At 43.1% G+C, this 20788-nt stretch overlaps 1 protein-coding gene across 1 annotated transcript; it reads left to right on the plus strand.

Annotated features, from left to right (window-relative positions):
* The first annotated feature begins 1344 nt into the window (after nt 1–1344).
* Nucleotides 1345–17065, plus strand: sv2ba (synaptic vesicle glycoprotein 2Ba). The gene is made up of 13 exons (XM_012819410.3): nt 1345–1530; nt 6408–7139; nt 9134–9314; nt 9830–9981; nt 10595–10728; nt 11079–11168; nt 11445–11558; nt 11861–11949; nt 12311–12475; nt 12899–13032; nt 13144–13344; nt 13732–13891; nt 14971–17065. The coding sequence occupies exons 2-13, from the start codon at nt 6659–6661 to the stop codon at nt 15152–15154; spliced, it is 2085 nt and encodes a 694-aa protein (XP_012674864.1). The 5' UTR covers nt 1345–1530; nt 6408–6658; the 3' UTR covers nt 15155–17065.
* Nucleotides 17066–20788: the final 3723 nt, after the last annotated feature.

Genomic DNA, 20788 nt, shown 5'->3' on the forward strand with positions numbered 1-20788 from the left:
AGACGCACGGAACTCATAAACAAGGTACCGTGTTTCAGGAAGAGGTGTCTCAAATCAGTAGCCCCTCTCGTTTCATGTTGACATTCTCATCCAGCTGAAGTGTCATCACTGCATAAATAGGATATCCCCCCGACTTCCATTCAATATCAAATTACCATTTTGACAGAAGATTGACACTGTGTACGAGTGTGGTAGAAATTGAAGCATTGAAGGCTCAATGTACTCAAGGTAGTTTGGATATATGAAATAACAGCTTATATATTGGCATCTTTTTTTGTTTATTTATATATTAGCATATTCAACTACAGAAAACTACAGGTAGGAAGAGGATGAATGACACACAGTGCACACATCATGCTGTCCTCACTGTCCAGATCAGCTTCCTTCTGTTCCTCCAGTGAACCCAAAACATTCGGTTTAATACTTCAAACATGACCAGTGATTGGTCGACTGGTGTGATGGACACTGGAGATAACCAGTGGTGTGTTGATGGATTTGATGTACACAAGAGGTGGTCACTGGTTGGTTAATAGGCTTGATGCACAAGTGGGCAGAGAGAAAAGGGAAGGGCTAAAAAAAGAGAGGAGGGGCATATCAAATAGACAGAGAACATTTGATCTAAATTTAGCCAATGGCTCCTCTCGGGGCGGAGCTAATCCGCTTTGCGCCAGAATTATCTGGCCTTGGGATTAAGCAGATTTACCATCTCTGCAAGACATCTACTCTACACAATGATGTCCCGCAGCAGGACAAACCAACTCGGTCTGACAGGGGGGACTGTGGAGGGGAGGACTACCCGGGATTTTATCACTCAGATCTCATAAATGAGCTTTTAGAGCAATGCCCTATACACTGACAGGCAACCCGTTCCAGTTTATCTTTGGTTAAGAGGGGCATTTTATGATATGCATGGGGTGTCAGTGAAAACATATAAGGAATAGTGAGAGAGAGTGTTCAGTGGATTAAGGAAACTGACAGTTGAGACTGACTTGCAGAGCTAGCATAATTGGCCTTCTACTGTGCTAATGGGGACGCAGACATGGTCATTTGCAAGGTCTAACTTGGATAATATGGAAGGATTTAAAACTACGTATGCAAACACAGATCTACACATATGTAGGCCTATGCACAGAAAAGAAGTGCAATCCGCACTCGTCATACATGCAATACTCGCCTCAACAGACCCTCAGCCACCCACCTAAACCTACACACAACACCCACAATGATGCCCTCCACCCCCCCACCCCCTGTTTCCTGTTGCCGGAGCTGGCGTGTGTGCTGTAAGCTGGCCTGGACTCTACCACTAGGCCAGTGAGTGGCAGGCGTGGGGGGGTCTGGTGGGGATGAGGGGAGGGATCGTGAGGTCGCCCTGTAATCCTGTGGTGTGCAGAGCCGACCGCTGCTAAGGTGACATGTAGGGCTTTCCTTCTGAAACAACCTTTACGTGGATCCTTACCTCTCCTCAACCACTTTTTCACTCATTCTAGCAAGCTCACACACCAGCCTGTGCTAGGGGGAATGCCAGATCTGGTAAGCACTTGATCTACTAATTCATGCGTTGGTTTTAAAGTGGTCAATCTAAAATTACTCTGCGGACATTTTATATGTTATCTGTGTTATCTAGTTATCTAAAGTCTCCTATGACCAAAAACCTCGGTAGCCAAGTCTCCATTTGCTCATCTTGATATTAAATTGTAGCTCCATACTGTTGATAGTTTGCACAGACTTGATGAAGAGCAAAGCTTAGGACTAACCTCGCCCCAACTAGTTTTACTCGTTGACATTCTCTTATACATTTAGAAAGTTCCCAGAATGTGTTTGTTTGATATTTCACATGAGGTCATTTTTAGATTTTTGATTTCCTGTTGAGACTCCTTGTGCCCTTCCTGTCACAACAGGTAGCAACCCACAGCTCAGATCTCTGTCTTTGACTATGGAGTTAGGTTGGCAAAAACAATTTCTTCTTTTATTGTCTGACCCAAAAACATCACTTTGTTGTTTGACGAGCCTGGCAGCTGCTGACAGATTCTTTTCAAAAAGTCAAATCTCACTCTGTGAGGAGAGTTTTTCGCCATCCCACTGACGCTCCTCTCCTTCCCCGCTGGACCTATCCAAGGTCACAGAGGGGAGAGGGGATTAATAGACTACAGTGTGTCAAAACCCATCAAAGGGCACTTTGGCAAACACTGCTAAGGGTGGCATCAAAGGATGGCATCGTAGGTAGGTACCCCATTTTGGGGTTGGTTCAGTGGCACGCTGACACCAACATGCCCTTCAAGGATGCCCTCTAGCAATTGGTCTTCTCCCTATGACATCACACCAGCCTTGTCCAATGGCGTGTGCACTTTCTCCCATCAACAGGGAAGTGATAAGACATCATATTTTGCCATCCTTATGCATTTCATTGTCCCTTTCCTTGACAATTGATGGCTGTCGAGAAAGACATTTCTCTTCAGTGACTTAAACCTCGTCAGTCAGTCCGTTTTTAAACAGGCATCTCTGCCATGCTCAGTCGGGATAATGTGCAATGCAAGATTTAATTGTGTAAGACCTATTTTGTCAGCAAAAATGTTGTATATTATGATAAGGAAAATGTTACTGGTGATCAGCAAGAAACTTTTTGTAAGTTGTGAGCATGCCATGCATTTAAATTCAGCTCAACTTATGCTTCCTAAATGTAAAATTGACATTATTTATTTATTTGAAGCCAAAGCTTTATTCATTATTACATAATTTGTACTGCCAGGTCCTCTTTTTATTTCAGGCAGTTTTGAAGAACGAAATTATCAGACAAGCCAAGGACAGAGTCGAGGTTATATAATCCCCAGCTGGTGCGGTGAACAGGAAGATGGGAATAGAGAACAGGACAGAGAGAAAGAGAGAGAGAGAGAGAGAGAGAGAGAGAGAGAAACAGACAGACAGGGCTTATTTATGTATGAGTGACGGAATGGTTTGAAAAAAAGAAGATTAAAAATAAAGCCATTAGTCTGCATCAAGAGAATCCACATTTTAACAGAAACCTTTAAAACTGCAAGAAATGTGTGAATTGTGTGAATGTTGTGCTGGGTCAAGGGGCCTCCTCATATACTCATGAATCATAAACACCCAGAAAAGCACAAGAGGATAGAACATGTGCAAACACATCCCCAGCGATGTCTTACTTGTTACCACTTTGAGAGTGTGCAAACCTGACTTGGCTGCAATCACATCTGCTGCGCTTTCAACTCAACCTCAGTCTTGATATCTTTTGCCTATTGCTGCTCGAATTGAGACATCGTATCTGTGATCTAGCAGTCACTTTACTTTCCCCAAATCCTCATTAAACGGTCAGACGAGTCATCATCGCCCGTGGCAAACGCCTCGCTGCGTTTCGGCTGCGCTGAGAAGTGAGAGTAAGATCTTAAGCTGATTAGTGTGTTTCGACCACACATTTTCTGGGCAAAACCACCCAATTAACCTCTCCAGATAAACCAAGCGCTTGATTGATAAGGCCTAGATTCTGTGCGTGGATAAACCCAATGGTGGTATTATGATTGTGTCAATTTGATCCCTAATGTTGTGTTCGCAGCATGGTTACACGTGTTGTGCTTACGGTCAGAATTGAACTGGCCTGACATAAATGTTAATAATGCTTTTTATAAACATTGTATTTTGATATAGTTTCATTTAAACCTTTCTAAAGATGCAACTTATTGTCTTTATGACTTTATGTTGTAACAGTTACAGATAATTTCTATTTCATAAGCCTCTTTTTAATGGTTTTATTCAAAATTCACAAAATATTTTAACATACGCACCTACTAGTGCATCTAAATCTCAGTATTATTAGTATGGTGTGTATTTACCAATGTATTTAACAAAACACTTTTAAAATATTCATAAAATATATATAATAAAATGAACAACAAAATAACAGGTGTCTTCGGTCAAAAATGACAGGTGTAATTTATAACAAAAATACACACCCATTCATATCAACAGCCAACTGACTGCATTGAAAGTGACATCTTACAACTAAACCGTTAATTTCCACTCATAAAAAATATATAGACATATATAAATATAACAATGTAAAACTTTTTTAAATGTATTCTATCCATTCAAGTAGGTATGGTGAAGGATATCATGTATCCTTGTGAGTTTAAGATGAAAGAAAAGATTTGTATTAAAGACTGAAATTTCGAAACAGTAATTTTTGTAATTTTTTGACCGGAACAGAGCGTGAGGGTTAACACGCAATGGTTGCGTGCCTCTCCACTTCAGCACAGATTATGTGACCCTCAGTCCTCAGACAACCTCATCCCTCGCTGTTGTTCAGGCCACTTTAACATGTGTCTGTCGTGTGTACATGTGCTTTCTTCTAATTCAAGCTGTGTTATGATACTGAAAGTCATTTCATTGAAGATTAATCAAACTGCAGCTCTTGTCTGCATTGATAGCTGGCACTGCTAACCCTTCTCAGGCGCCTTTTCATTAGCATTTGCCGGTAATAATGTCTGTCTGTTTGACCAGTCTGACCAGCCTAAATGGCATACCTATCCTCAAATGCCCGTCTGACAGTCTGCCACCACACACAACGTGGCCACCCCTTGCCTAATGGAGAATGCCAGAACTCCGGTTAACCCCGTCAGCATCGCCATGACAACGGGGTTAAGGGGGAGAGTCGTCTTGGTGGCATAAGTGATAGAGAGAGATGTGCTGAACACAGAGCATGCCTTAATGCTTTTCACCTATAGCAAAGTGTTGCCATCACGCCTGACAGCTATTTCCATTAACATTTCTTTCTTGCTGTCTTCAGTCTTGGTACCAGCTGAGCTGTCAAAGAAAATGGTGTCTGTAAAGACTTACTTTGGCTGGTCATACACAAACCCAAAGGCACACAAACACACACACACACATACACACACACACATATGAGGGGGACCCTGATGATGGAAGATTGGTGTTGTTGTTATGAAAAGCATCATAATTTCCCAAATCTAATATAATAAGAAGAGTTAGAGAATGCATAGACATGGAGAGCTTTTTCCTTCAGTTCTGAATACCATAATTGGTGCTATTTTAAAAGCTCTTTCAGCAATGTTTACAGTCGTCATAAGTCATCTCGGCTTCTCTTTCTCAGGCTTGCTCTCTCGCTTGCCCCCTGCTCTCCCTTTCTCTCCTCCTTCCTGGATGTGGAATCTGTGCAGGCCTAATAATCTGAGCTATGTGCTGCAGACTAAATTTGCCAGGCCTGGGAATGAAGGCTGTGTGTGCTTCCCACTCCCCTTTTCCATGTTTGCGCCTCAAACACATACGTCCCCTCGATGGCACCGCTGATTGGCGGGGGTGGGGGGTGGGGGGGTTCCCAGGGAAACGACTCCACTGTTCACCAAACTTTGCCACAGAGGATCAAAATGGCATCCTCTGACGGGCAGCAGCGGCACGAGAGAGGGAGAGAGAGAGGGAGAGGGAGAGAGAGAGGGAGAGAGAGGGAGAGGGAGATAGAGGGAGAGAGAGAGAAAGAGAGAGGGAGAGAGACAGAGAGAGGGATAGAGAGCGAGAAAGAGAGAGATAGACAGAGAGAGGGATAGAGAGAGAAAAAGAGAGAGAGCGACAGAGAGAGAAAGAAAGAGAGAAAGGCAGGACTGGGATTATCCTCTCAGGACTGCCTATTCATGGGGAGGTTAGCTCGCTCTACGTTAGCAGACTTTTGGAGCGACAAATGGAATGACTAATGAGCTAATGAGAGATGGAGGTGTGTGTGTGTGTGTGTGTGTGTGTGTGTGTGTGTGTGTGTGTGTGTGTACAGTATGTAAATGAAAGTGTGTCTGTACAAGTGCGATAGTGTATGTTCTGTATTTGTTTGTGTGTATATGTACATGTGTATCTGTGTGTATGTGTGGTGTGTGTGTGTGTGTGTGTGTGTGTGTGTGTGTGTGTGTGTGTGTGTGTGTGTGTGTGTGTGAGAGAGAGAGAGAGAGAGAGAGTAGTATAGGTCCAGTCCAGTAGTATAAATCACACATTATCCCAGCCCAGACTTCCTGGAAAGCAGCCATCATGGCGTTTGAATCCATGCTGTTATATAATCATCTGTATGAAGAACTAACGACATTATTATTATCATTATGTGTTTTCAACAGACTAATAGTTTGATTTGTGCTTGATGACTGTGCTTTTCATATGAGCCTCGGGCCTGAATGAAAAATAGGGGTATATTTGCACCCAAGATGAAGCATCACATGTAAACAACGAGGCTGATGTTTACACGACAGGCCTGAGAGACCGGGCAAAATGAATCACTGGGCTACCACAGTAGTTGGATCCTCTCCCAAACGATGTGGAAGCTAATGATTCATCATGTTTTATTATTTTATTATATTTTGATTCCTTTTTTCACCACTTATTTTTCTATTCCTCTTTCATAGGTCCATGATGTGGCCTTGCCCAAAAGTGTACAAAGGACAGTGATAATCTGTGATAAGCCAGAGACATTTCTCAGACTCTGAAAACCAGTCAATACTCTGTGGAGACGACACATTGTGGAACCTAGCACTCGCGGCAGAGAGAGGAAGCAGGGCCTGAGAGACTGCAGAGGATTATGCTGATATAGCCCACGGTGTCCTGTGCTTAGTGCTGTCCTACGCTTCTGACCTGCTCTTCCTGTGCTGAGCAAAGCATGGACGACCCGTACCAAAATAACGTGCCCCAACAGCAGGAGGGCGGCGGTGAGACCTACCCCAATTATGGCGAGGGCCAGGGCCAGGCCGATGGCTATGGCTACCAGTCGGACTACCCGCAGCAGGACGAGGACGCCCGCAGCGATGCCACCGAGGGCGGAGAGGGTGAGGAACAGATGTATGAGGGCGAGTACCAGAATGTGCCCCACCCGGACGAGATCAAGGCGGCACGTCGGGCGGCACGGGCGGAGGCCAGGCGGAAGGCCAAGGAGGCAGACCTGGAGGGAGAAGAGGAGGAGCTGCCGGAGCAGTACGAATGTATCATGGAGGACTGCGGCCACGGACGCTTCCAGTGGCAGCTCTTCACCGTGCTCGGCCTCGCACTCATGGGGGATGGCGTTGAGTGCTTTGTGGTCGGCTTTGTGCTGCCCAGCGCCGAGAAGGACATGTGCCTATCCAACGCGGAAAAGGGCATGCTGGGTAAGCATGGCACAGGAAGTTAGCAGCAAGTTAGCAGAGACAGAGGGCATGCTAAGTCAGCGTGACAGAGGAAGTAAGCAGAGACAGAGGGCATGATGGGTAAGCATGGCACAGGAAGTTAGCAGAGAAAGAAGGCATGCTGGGTAAGTGTGAAACAGGAAGTTAGCGTGGAGAGGGCACGCTGGGTAAGCATGGCAGAGGAAGTTCGCAGAGACAGAGGGCATGCTGGGTGAGCATAGTACAGAAAGTTAGAAGAGAAAGAAGGCATGCTGGGTAAGTGTGAAACTGGAAGTTAGCATGGAGAGGGCATGCTGGGTAAGCGTGAAACAGGAAGTTAGCATATTGCAAACTGAAGGGTCTACATTTTCCAACAGACAAAAATCGAATTTAGCCTCAGACTGAAAGGTAACAACCAACCTGATGGTACAGGTTCTGCATTATTGCCAAAGTTACCCTTATCACCACCACATTAAATGAAATATAAATCAACTTTAAAAGTAAGCAAAACATCAAACTGAATCTATTGCAAAACGAACACAGAGATATTTTGACAAAGCTTGGCCTAGTTTCATGAACCACAATAACATTTACTTTTAAAAAGTAATTTCAATCCAATTTACACTCAATGTTCAGTGCATTCAAAAGATTCTTTCTAAGATCACCCTCTCAGGACACGTCAGTAAGCGTGCTTGTCTAATCTGTCGTGGTGAGTTCCGTATGGTCAGTTGCAAGGACACAAACACACACACACACACACACACACACACACTCACACATATAGACACACGCACATTTACATATGCACGCATACACACTGACATACATACACAAACAGACACATGTATGGTATGTGTAAGGTTGTCACAGTAGAGCTCTTCCCATCATTAAAGCGGTACACTTCCTCTACCTCCACACACACACACACACACACACACACACACACACACACACACACACACACACACACACACACAAACACACACACACACACAGGTGGTAAATGCAGACATCGCCTCACACACTCCCTTCACACGTAATCAGCTTACTGGCCGGTGATTAGCTGTGCGTAGTAAAAGTAGAGGGAGGGGCTAGGTCTGCTCCTTAACATGACAGACGGGCAGGATGCTACACTGAAGCCAACTCTTCACTCACTCACTCACTCTCAAAACACCATCAAGATGCTGTCTGAGTCTTTATGAACTTTGACCTCTCCATGCCTCCACTGTCTCAAGTAACTGTATAGGTTACTGAACATTGAACTTGTTCTTAATTCATAGAATATTCCTGAGAAATACCTGGGAAGAAAAAGTTTAATTATGCATTCATTATCCAATCACTTTTTAAAGTGGAAGTGTGAACAAGTTATTTATTTTTATATTTAATTATTTGTGTGTGCTGGTGCTACAACATTAAATCAAGTGCTTGAGTTGCACAGGTTTTTCTGTAAGTCTTTGCAGTAAAGAGTTATGACATAAACAAACCTGTAAAATATAATTCTATGAAGTTCAACAACTACTGAATGCCCTTGCTTTTCCCGCATCCTTTCATCATCGGTTGCATCCTGTCAAGACAGTCTTTGTGTTTACGTCACAGTTCTTTTTTTTAACAAGCGACCCTTTGTCAGCTTGAGGGGAGCGTGTTTAGCTTGACCAGGGGGCCCTCTAGTGGTCAGTATCAACAGTGCAATAGGGGGTTGACTGTCATGTGGCAGGGATGAATGCAGTGCAGTGGCTTACTAAATGCAGTCACTCTAACCTAACCTAAATAACTTACTTTTATGCTGAAATAAGTTGTTATGGGTTCCATTTGTAATTGGTAATATAAAAAGAAACGTTCAAGATCTTTGCCTACATTTTAAGGTACATTGGCAAGAATCGGATTGGTATGAGTGTGTAGGTGTGTCCAGACTTCACCTGTAGGCTACTCTGAGTGTTTCCTCGTATCTGTATTATGTAAATGTCTATCTTGCTATCTGTCCGTGTTCGCCCCCACAGGTTTGTTAGTGTACGTCGCGATGATGGTGGGCGCGGTGGTATGGGGAGGCCTGGCGGATAAACTGGGCCGACGGCAGTGCCTACTTTATGCGCTGACAATCAACTGCATCTTCTCCTTCCTCTCCTCCTTCGCACAAGGATATGGCTTCTTCCTCTTCTTCAGGATGTGTGCCGGCATAGGGTGAGCTTCCCTGTTAGTAAGAGAGAGAGAGAGAGAGAGAGATAGATAGATAGATAGATTATATAGAGAGAGAGATCCAAGCCGAGGCACGGAAGTGTATTAAAGTGTATACGTATCGTACACACCTGTGTGTAAAGATAGAGCTCATTGTTTTATTGTCAATAACTTCCATGCAGTTTAAAGTTTTATTGTATCACTTCTTAGTCATAAACACTGTTCTGCTAAATGCGTTTTCTTTTCTGTGCACAACTCCTCTGTGTGAAGGAGAGGAGAGTTTCCAGGTGTTTAAACACAACTCCTCAGTTGTTGAATAATGATGGCTCCCATGCCAGTACTCAGCGAACATCTGCAGAAACCCTCCTCCAAAATAACCACGTCCACAGAAAAAGAAAACCTCCTGAGAGATCACTAGACACAGATTCTTTGTGTCGTAATGAGCCTCTCTCATGTACGGCCTACTTCGTGTTCCGGAACTGTCAGATTAACTCCCCCATTTTCTCTCGCGCTCCGAACAGCATCGGGGGTTCGATTCCCATCGTGTACGCATACTTCTCTGAGTTCCTGCAGATGGACAAGCGCGGGGAGCACCTGAGCTGGCTCTGCATGTTCTGGATGTGCGGGGGCCTCTACGCCTCCTTCACCGCCTGGGGGATCATCCCTCACTACGGTACGCAGCGTACCATCCTCCTCCCTCAAACATCCATAGTGTTGGCTTGCGTCACAGTTATTAACTCTCCCCTCCATCCTTTGATTAGAATCGCCCATTGTGTTACCATCAGTAAACACGATATTTTTAAAACACTGTGAAATATCCATTTTGATTTCCTCTGAACACTGCACCACCTGCTGCAGTTATATTGAAAAATGTATTGTTATTTGTTAATGAAAATGCAGGAATTCACATGTTACGATGAGAGGCTCTTCATTTAGAAACATAACCCCTTACCTCTACCTAATGTTTTGGGACATGGTAGCAAACTCTTTAATTATCTCCGAATCAATGAACAAATATACTTAATATTTATTTTAAAAACTTTTTATAGTGCACTTGCTGTAACTTACAGCTCTGTAACTAGATAATGCACTGACAGGGGTGTGCTTAAGGTGTGTGCATGTATGTGTGTGTGTGAGTGTGCGTGTGTGTCTGTGTGTGTGTGTGTGTGTGTGTGCATGCGTACATGAAGCATGTGTGTGTGTTTACATGAAATGTGTGTATATGTGTGAGTAAGAGAAATAGGCCTACCGCGCTGACAGCTGTGTATCTCCCCGCTGTGCTGCAGGCTGGGGCTTCAGCATTGGCACTGAGATCCAGTTCCACAGCTGGCGTGTGTATGTGCTGGTCACCCTGCTGCCCTCGCTCGCTGCCCTGGTCGGACTGTTCTTCATGCCCGAGAGCCCACGATACCTCCTGGAGGTAAGGGCTAGTGTGTGTGTGTGTGTGTGTGTGCTATGCCCTCTTTCACTGCCCTGGCTGGACTGTTCTTCATGCCCGAGAACCCACCCTGCCACGTGTGTGTATGTGTGTGTTTGAGTCTGTATGTGTGTGAATTTGTCATATATATATACCTCTACTGTACTGTAGCAAAAATGACGCTCAGTATGCCCACTCTATTCCACGTAATCAAATATACTCCCAAATACTGTATATCCTACTCTATAGATGGGTCCACAGCTAGCTAGAGGACCATATGGATTATTAAGACTTCCAATGATGCTCATATGTGTGGCATGTTCATATCTGCTGTGTCATGACATCTGTTTCAGAACGGGCGTCACGACGAGGCCTGGATGATCCTGAGAAACATGCACGACACCAACTGGAGAGCCAAGGGCGAGCCAGAGAGAGTCTTTGCCGTGAGTTCACATGAAATAGAAATAACAATAACTTCTCTCACATTCGGACAAACCACAGCAGTTTCTCTTAAACCACATCTCACGACACATAAAATGAACATACAGTACTTGCTGACATTAGAAGAATGCAGAGCATCCAGGATACCTGAACTTACGGATTCACCACACGTACCTCATTTCCAATGCAAAAATTACATGCACATGAATTAATTTAGCTTGCATCCAAGGTGACAGACAGCACAGATACAGTGCAAGACCTGTGTTCTGTCCCCCCAGGTGTCCCAGATCAAGACACCTGAGACGCAGGATGATGAGTTCATAGAGATCCAGAGTGCGACAGGCACGGCCTTCCAGAGGTTCACCGTCAGACATGTGACCCTCATCAAGCAGGTGAGGCTCGCTGGACACTCACAGGACGGCGTTAATATGACCCTAACAAACAAATTGTGGCCTGTTTGATTTGCTTGTTTTTTGTAGTTTTTTATTGCATTAAGATTTCGATAAACCCTTTCAAGTATGTGTATGCTGGTGTATGTGTCTGTGACTTTTTGATGATGATGACTGAAATATTTTGAATGGTGTTTTGTGTGTATGTTTGTGTGTGTGTGTGTGTGTGTGTCTCCAGCAATACTATTCCAATATGTGTGTATATTGCTGTATATGTTATAATTGTGAAGTGCCTTGTCGAACAGGTGATGAAAAACGTTATGTCGCTGACGGCTCCTGAGCTGCGTCTGACTGCACTGTTCTTGGCTATCATCTGGTTCACGATGTCCTTCAGGTGCACACAGTTCACAACCAATTACTCAGGCTGAATGTGCCTTCAGAAATACTGGTTTCAATAATTAGTATGCACTTATTACTACTTTTTACTATTAGTAAATATGCTATTGGAGCCTATAGAAGGAATTGCTCATGACTATTCCAAACCATTGTTCCAAGCCAGTATCCAAGCTATTTTGTGAAGTAAATTTCAAAAATGTTCAAATGATCACTATTTAGTTCGGGTGCTGCTGTGAGCCAATGTTGGTTTGATGGTGAGCACTGAAAGATGTGTGTGTGATTGTGTGTTTGTGAGTTTGATGTTGAGCACTGAAAGATGTGTGTGTGATTGTGTGTTTGTGATTTTGTTGCGTCTACAGCTACACAGGACTCTCAGTGTGGTTTCCTGACATGGTCAAGATGATGCAGTTTGAGGAGTACGAGTCCAAGACCAAGTTGTTCCACAGAGAGAAAGTGGAGCGCTTCCACTTCAACTTCACCCTGGCCAACCAGCTCCACAAGGAGGGAGAGTACCTCCACGACCGGTATGTCTGCAGCGTGAACTTTCACCTTTAACCCCTGATCCCACAGGCTTTAGTAGCTTCAACAAGTGGGTTACAGGTCCTCTGCATTTCATTACTGCATGAAAAGTTGTTTTGTATAAGAAAGTTAATCTATGATGGGGTCAAACAGTACTTCACAGCCTTCAATATCAAAAACAAGCAGACATTTCATGTTTTCTAAATCTCAAACAACAATTGACCGGTAACTCACCCAGTTGTGTTCAGATCTTCTTTGTGTCAACAATGATCTGTTGATCCGTTGATACACTCCTTCTGCCTGTTGCCTAGGTGATTGCTTTGAAAGGCTCAGGCCTCTGTAAAGTGCCTTCAGACAATGCCAATTTGCAAATGACACGGTGTAAATGAATACGTTGAATTTAAATTAATATTGTGATTGATTCCTAGGTTTACCAATATCGAGATGAAGTCAGTGAAGTTTGAGGACTCCCTGTTTGAAAACTGTTATTTCGAAGACGTCAGATCTACTTCCACTTACTTTGAGAACTGCACAATCAAGAATACTGTCTTCTATAACACTGGTGAGATGTGGGAGTTACATAAATACAAGGAACTGTTATGAACATTCAGGGGGTCATTTTTTGCCTTGACAAGCTATTCATCTTTTCTCTGCCCTGTTCTGATTTCTACAGATTTGTGGAAAGAGAAGTTTATTGACTGCAAAATGCATAACAACACGTTCATGCATCCGAAGAAAGGGTGCCACTTGAACTTCCAGGAAGAGAATGACATCCTCATCTACATGGTCAGTTTCCTTGGCAGCTTGGCTGTGTTGCCTGGCAACATCGTATCAGCACTCTTCATGGACAAGTTTGGGAGAATCAAAATTATAGGTGAGCTTTGAACATCCAGTACTTGGATACTTTACTAATGACATAATAAAGGAACCAATACATTTAATGAATGTTTTAGTTTTGGATCTATGTATTAAAGGCACACAAAGTTAAACAGACGTCTGATGTCTGAATATAGATGAGCTGGTCTGAATGTCTCTGGTACTCTCTTGAATGCTGTAATTCTTTAACCAATCAGAAATGATTTGCTTGCCAATTATTTTCCAAGTGTAATCCACATTGACAAGAGCTGGATGAACTTACCCTAGACGGCAGCTCAGTCATGCACATATTAGCAAGCTATGCTATAACCCATTCAGTCATGGTGTTGTTTGTGCATCATGCTCGTGGGTTTATGTGTATGTGTGTGTGTGTGTTCTCCTATAGGTGCCTCCATGCTGGCCTCGGCGATCTGTTCGTTCTTCCTCTTCGTGTGCTTCAACCAGGGATCGCTCATCTTCTTCCAGTGCCTCTTCTTCGCCATCAGCGTGGCTGCATGGAACGGGATAGAGGTCATCACAGTAGAGATCTTCCCATCAGCAAAGAGGTACACTACTTCTACTACAACACACACACACACACACACACACACACACACACACACACACCTTGAATGGGATAGAAGTCATCACAGTAAAGCTCTTCCCATCAGCAAAGAGGTACACTACCTCTACTATACACACACACACACGTCAGGAAAGAGGTGGACATTGTAAATTAATTGGGGGCCTTATGAACGGCTCAGAATAAAGTTGCACTAATGGAGTGCAGAAACAGCCTTTTACCATGAACCATTACCAACATCCAATACTACGGTTTCAGTGATTTTTTTCTCTTGGAACAGTGTGCTAAAATTATATCTGGCGCTGTAGGGCTTGTCAGTCTAATCCCTCAAACTCAAACCATTCGTTCCAAAGGTCAGTTTATGGTCATTTATCTGAATTTGATCTGTGTAAATGCTGTTGTATCATATGCCTTTGGCATTGTTAATGGCATGTATTGGCAACTGACTCACTGAGGAATCAGTTTAATCAACTACACATGACTACAGAATTTTCTGTTATTTTTATTGCGTAAGATACTGGCAGAGAATACTGATGATTTTTTTTTTACTTTGCATTCTTTTGAGAATGAATAGAGAGGGAAAAGAAAAGAAAACAATTGAAGAACAGGATCAGTCTTTCCATAATTTCCCTTCAATGTAATACAGACAAAATAAAAACTATGTGGAAGTTTTACTGAGGGATAGCAGTGATTGCATTCACAGATTAATATTGCAGACGGAGCTAAACCTGATTTAACCTGCTCCCTTCATTCGAGATGAATCCTTGACAGATTAACATAATAAAGACCTAATTTCCAAACAATAACAAATAATTAGCTGCACAGCAGCACTTTTTCTTCAATCTATTCAATCAATGTTTTAAAATGGATTTCCATCATATGTTTAGGCGTGATTTGAAACAGAAAATAAAGATCTGGCGTATGCATTGACACTCAAATATCCAATCTCCATTCCCCAGTAGATTTTAGTAATTTGTTTGTGAGGACACATCATTTTAATCATAACTTTAATTCATTTTTAATAATTTTCCTGTTTTGTGTTTGTGGTTTGGCGCCCTCTAGGGGCACGGCGTTTGGGGTGCTGAGTGCCATTAGTAAATTCGCCGCCATCCTCAGCAGCTTCATCTTCGGGAAGTTCGTGAACATCACACGGATAATTCCCATCATCCTCTCCTTCGCCTCCCTGGTGTGCGGCGGCCTGCTGTCTCAGAAGCTTCCGGAAACCCGGGAGTTACTCCTTCAGTGAAACGCCAAAAAACCTCTCCAACATGAAGGCCTAGTTATGACAAAGTACTGAATGTCTGTGTCTGTGTATGGTTGTGTGCGTGAGTGTGTGTGTGTGTGTGTCTGTGTGTGTGTGTGTATGTGTGTGTGGGTGTGTGTGTGTGTGTGTGTGTGTGTGTGTGTGTGTGTGTGTGTGGTTGTGTGTTCCTCTGGGCACGTAACTTCTGTGGCAGAGGCCTCTGTAACTGAAGGCTTGAAGTAAGAGGATGCACTGCGAGATTTCTTATGGTGCCCTTGCTGCTGTCATGTCACTGGATCCAAAACACCATAGGTGTCATTGTTCAAATGTCTGATTTGATGTACTGAGTGCACCCAAGGCTGACGGAGACCTAGAGCAGCTTGGAGTCTGTCGGGCTTCTTAAATTTCAAAGCCTTGTTTGGGTTTGTAGCAGTCAGTAAAGCGGTGAAGTTGTTTTGAGGGCAAGGATCATGTGGCTGCAACTGCTGTGTATGACAGTCAATAAGAATCACAAATTCCACGCCTTCCATGGTAACAAAGTTTACTCTTCTGTAAAAAAAAAAAAAAAAAACATGGTCCTGGTCTAGGTAGAACACAGGGCATTGGAACGGAAAAGTACTGATATTTAAAAATAGATTTATATATTTACAGATAAGGTCATGAAGGTCATCAGGTCATGAAGGTCACTCTCCATCCCTCCTATCCTCTCTTTACTGTCTCCAGAAACCACTAGTACTCTCATGGGCTCCTCTGTAACTGTGTTCAGTTCCTCTTCCTCATGTGGTGGGATGACAGTTTCCATCACAGCTCTGCAAGCTAGTGAGGTTTGTGTATAGTGTAAGTGTACCAGTGTTTCTGCTTTTGTCTTGTATTTGTTTGTTTGCAGTAGGTTATTTTATCCCCTAGGAATACGTTTAACTTTTAGCACAATTATTTCTGATTTTATATATGTGTTTTTCTTTCTGTCTTTCTGTCACCACTTCTTTCTTACTGTCTTCCTGTCTTTCTTTTCCACTTTTTTTCCTCTTTCCGTCTTTTTTTTTGCTCTATCCCCGTTTCTGTCTCTTGTTAAATCTCAAACTAAACATCTAATTTCAGGCAATTCACACATGGATTTAACTACATCAGTATCCAGGAACCATTTTTGTGAAAAACAAAAAAAAAACTTCCAAATGATTTAGCTTGAGTTGTTGTGTCTCTTGTTCTAAATAGGCCTGTGAGTTGTAGCTGTAACATAGTGGGCAGCCGAGGTGTTATTTGCAATAACACACTTTCTCAGAGGACCTCTGCTGTTGACCCAACGGGCAGAGCAGACTCTTCCTCTCCTTCACCATGTCTTCATCAAGTGTTTATATTACAAATACTGAGTCCTACACGTGTACAATTATTCTTGACAATCCGTTTCGTTTTGTTTCTTTTTGTTTTAGCATTGGGAGCCAAAATCAACAGCAATCATTCTCTTTTTGGCACAGTTTGAAAAAAAAAATCTCAGACCCACATGACTGGAGTTTAGCTTGGCCTTAGTGGGACAACACAGGCAGTTATTTCAAGCGAAACTATACCCAAACTATCTTTAGGACTCCATACGTCAGTCGTTCAGTGTATGTATGTTTTTTTGGCCTGCTGTTCGTGTCTAAACAACAAGTTAGGAAATATGTGTGGTTCAAAAGCTTGTTTTGAGACAATGTTTTTTTTTATATATATATATATTTGTTGTTCAAAATGAGAGGGTACAGGAGACAAAAACAAGCGAGTTTTATTTCTGTTTTGTTTTGTTTTGTGATGGTTAAAGAATTAAAAAAACAAAATCACTGTGCTTGCGATGTGTATTGTTTCTATCTCAATCTTTCTTTCTTTCTTTCTTTCTTTCTGTCTCTCTTGTATTGACATAATAAAGACAATACTTCAATCCTTCATCATCATTATATCGAGTGTCATGTGACCATTTAAAAGCAACTATCATAACAGCGTCATCTTTTTGGCACCATAACAGGTTATCAGTGTGAATCATAAGACATTAAAGCACCCAAATTATGTCAGTGATACATAATTGGACAGTAATGGCAATTGATGGCATTAATAACAATTCATAACAAGATTCCTTCCAACCTGCGATGGTCAGAATCATCCTTCTCTTAGGTAATATTTGTGTGTGAGTTTGTGTGTGTGTATGCATGCCTGAATGCATGTGTGTATGTATGTGTATGTATATGTCATTGCGTGTGTGCGTGTCCGTGTGTATATGTGCATACTGTACATGTGTATGTGTGTGTGTTTGTGTGCATGTGTGCGTGTCCGTGTACAGTATATGTGCATACATGTACAGTGGGGAAAATAAGTATTTGAACCCCTGCCGATTTCGGAAGTTTGACCACTTGCAAAGAAATGTGTGATCTATAATTGTAATAGTAGGTGTATTTTAACAGTGAGAAACAGAATATCAACAAAAAAATCCAGAAAACTGCATTTTATAACATTTATGACTTAATTTGCATTTGATGCAGAAAATAAGTATTTGAACCCCTAGCAAAACATGACTTAGTACTTGGTGGAATAACCCTTGTTGGCAAGCACAGACGTCAAACTTTTCTTGTAGTTGGTCACCAGGTTTACACACATCTCAGGAGGGATTTTGGTCCACTCCTCTTTGCAGATCCTCTCCAAATCCTTAAGGTTGCGTTTTCAATGGGAGGGAATGAGGGAATGAGGTTCAAGCCCAATATTCCACGTTACATGGCCCCATCCATAGTCCCCTCGATGCAGTGGAGTCGTCCTGTACCCTTGGCAGAGAAACAGCCCCAAAGCATAATGTTTCCACCTCCATGCTTGACGGTGGGGATGGTGTCATATTCAGCATTCTTCCCCCTCCGAACGCGGCAAGTCGAGTTGATGCCAAAGAGCTTGATTTTGGTCTCATCTGACCGCATCCTGTCTCCCAATCCTCCTTAGAATCATTTAAGTGTTCATTGGCAAACTACAGACGGCCCTGTACATGTGCTTCCTTGAGCAGGGGGACCTTGCGAGTGCTGCAGTACTTCAAATCATTACGGCGTAGTGTGTTGCCAATGGTTTTCTTGGTGACTGTGGTCCCAGCTGCCTTGAGATCATTCACAAGCTCCCCCTGCGTATTTCTGGGGTTATTCTGCACCTTTCGGATGATCACCGATACCGCACGAGGGGATATCTTGCATGGAGCCCCAGACCTAGAGCGATTGACAGTTGTTTGGTGTTGCTTCCATTAACGAATAATCGCACCAATAGTTGTCTGCTTCTCACCAAGCTGCTTGCCGATGGTTTTGTAACCCAAGCAGACAACTATTGTGCAGGTCTACAATCTTATCTCTGACGTCCTTGGTCAACTCTTTGGTCTTGCCCATGGTGGTGAGGTTGAAGGTGTGAAGTATGATTCTTTGGACAGGTCAGATCAGGTGTACCTTGTTAGGCCTAATGAGGATTAATCTGTGTGCTTCTTGGGCACATAACTGGTCATTGGGAGCCATAATTCTTGCTGTTTGCTTGGGGGTTCAAATACTTATTTTCTGCATCAAATACAAATAAAGTCATAAATGTTATAAAATGCAGTTTTCTGGATTTGTTTGTTGATATTCTATTTCTCACTGTTAAAATACACCTACCATTACAATTATAGATCACACATTTCTTTGCAAGTGGCCAAACTTGCGAAATCGGCAGGGGTTAAAATACTTATTTTCCCCACTGTATATACTATATGGGTGTATGTGTGTGTGCCCGTGTACAGTATGTGTGCATACATGCATACGTGTGTGTGTGTGTGTGTGTGTGTGTGTGTGTGTGTGTCTGTGTGTATGGCCTGAGTGTTGTGTCCCTGCTGATGGCTGTGTTCCCTTTGCCCTGGTGAGCTTCTGCAGCACAAGGGTGGCACTTGCAAAAACAAGTCCTCAGACACGTGTGAAGGGGCGACACCAGTGGGTGGGCGGGAGGCTGCTGGGCTGTTTATCTTACCCAGGTGTGAAAACTGCCCCAGAAAATGCCCCACGCAGCAGCACTGCAGACTGTGTGAAATAGCGGAGCGCAGGAGCGCAGGGCAAACATCATTTCTCAACTTTATTTTGAGAACAATGGTGCAATGTGAGGGTTTTAAACAAACAGAGAGAAACACTAAAAACAACCCTCAGGGCCTGGGCTGCCATACAGTCACATGCGCTGTGTGAATTATCCTCAAATGCCTCCAGAGGTTCTTTAAGTTCTCATGTCAGATTGCGCTGTTCTCAGAACACATATTTTTTTATTATTTTGTATTCCTTTCTTCATGGTTTAATCCAACATCCAACATAAACCAATATGCGCGCGTGACTGTAAAAGGATCATGCTGGTTTTTCAGCCTCATTCCGTGAATGTGGGCATATCATATTTTGGCAGTGTCGTAGTCTTCAATAATGCGGAGAGGCTTTTATTTCATTGCCAGTCCTTGTCTCTCTTTTGTCATATCTGGCTGTGATCTGGCCTGGATCTGACCCGATCGCGCTGGAGTCAGGTAAAGAGTGTTTCGGTGATTAAACGCTATTTATAGCCTCTCTGCCCTTCTCCTCACCCTGCGGGATCCTCCAGCTGATCGTGAATCAGGGCTCTCATTGTTTGGCTTCTCTCCTCCAAGGTTAGGAATTCAGTGCGACACCTTTCCGCTTGTTTCCCACAGCGATGGAACAGTGGCCTGGGGGTCACGAACCCCTGACCTCGAATCGGAACAGCATCAAAGAAGTCAGATACTGCCCTGGTAATTTCAGGAACGAGCCGAATTCAGAATCAACCCAGCCGTGATCTGAACACAATCCACCAGAAGCTGAGCCATCATCAAACATCAGACGGAGCTCATCCAAATAAAAAATAATTATAATCATTAGTTGACACTACACAAGTTATAAATGGTGCTAATGAAAATAGGAAACATAAAGTAGATTTGGATGCCTATTCATATTTTGTATAACAAATTTTAGAATTGCTCAAGTTTAACAATGGATTCATAACTTAGCCTTTTTTTTCCTGCTTAAATATATAAATTAATTAAATGAAATAATAGTTGGGGTCGGTTGTCACAATATTTAATATTATATACAATAAAATATCTACAATATTTATTTATGTGAGATCTATATACATATGTACTGTACAAACATTGGCAAATGTGCGATGTTAATCCCAAAAGCACGACCTAGCGTCTGGGTTGGGCAGAGTTCGCGAGGCCAGGCTACGGGAGCTGACCTGAGTCGAGGAGAGGGAACAGGCAAAGGTGCCAACGCAGGTGCCAGCTGCTCCTCTCCCACTAGTGCTACGAACGAGAGGTGCCAAACCCAGTGGTGAGTCAGGAGAGGGGGGCGCGGGGGGTGGGAGAGGTGGGGTCAGAAGGGGTTTGCCATCCCAGAGGACGTGAGTCAGCCAACAGACCTGCCAACAGGAGACGCCAGACTAGACTGTCTGCTAAAATACTCACAGTGAACAAACATAAAGTACAATATTAATCATTCTTCTCGACAATAAATAAACTCAGAGAAAGCACAAACATTATGAAATGTAAAATACATTACAGTATTATCATAACACTAATATTTACTTACATATGATACACATTTTTTTTTCGGCAGAATTCCTAGAGAGAAG

This window comes from Clupea harengus, chromosome 20, assembly GCF_900700415.2.
Source record: "Clupea harengus chromosome 20, Ch_v2.0.2, whole genome shotgun sequence".
Taxonomy (NCBI): Eukaryota; Metazoa; Chordata; class Actinopteri; order Clupeiformes; family Clupeidae; genus Clupea; species Clupea harengus.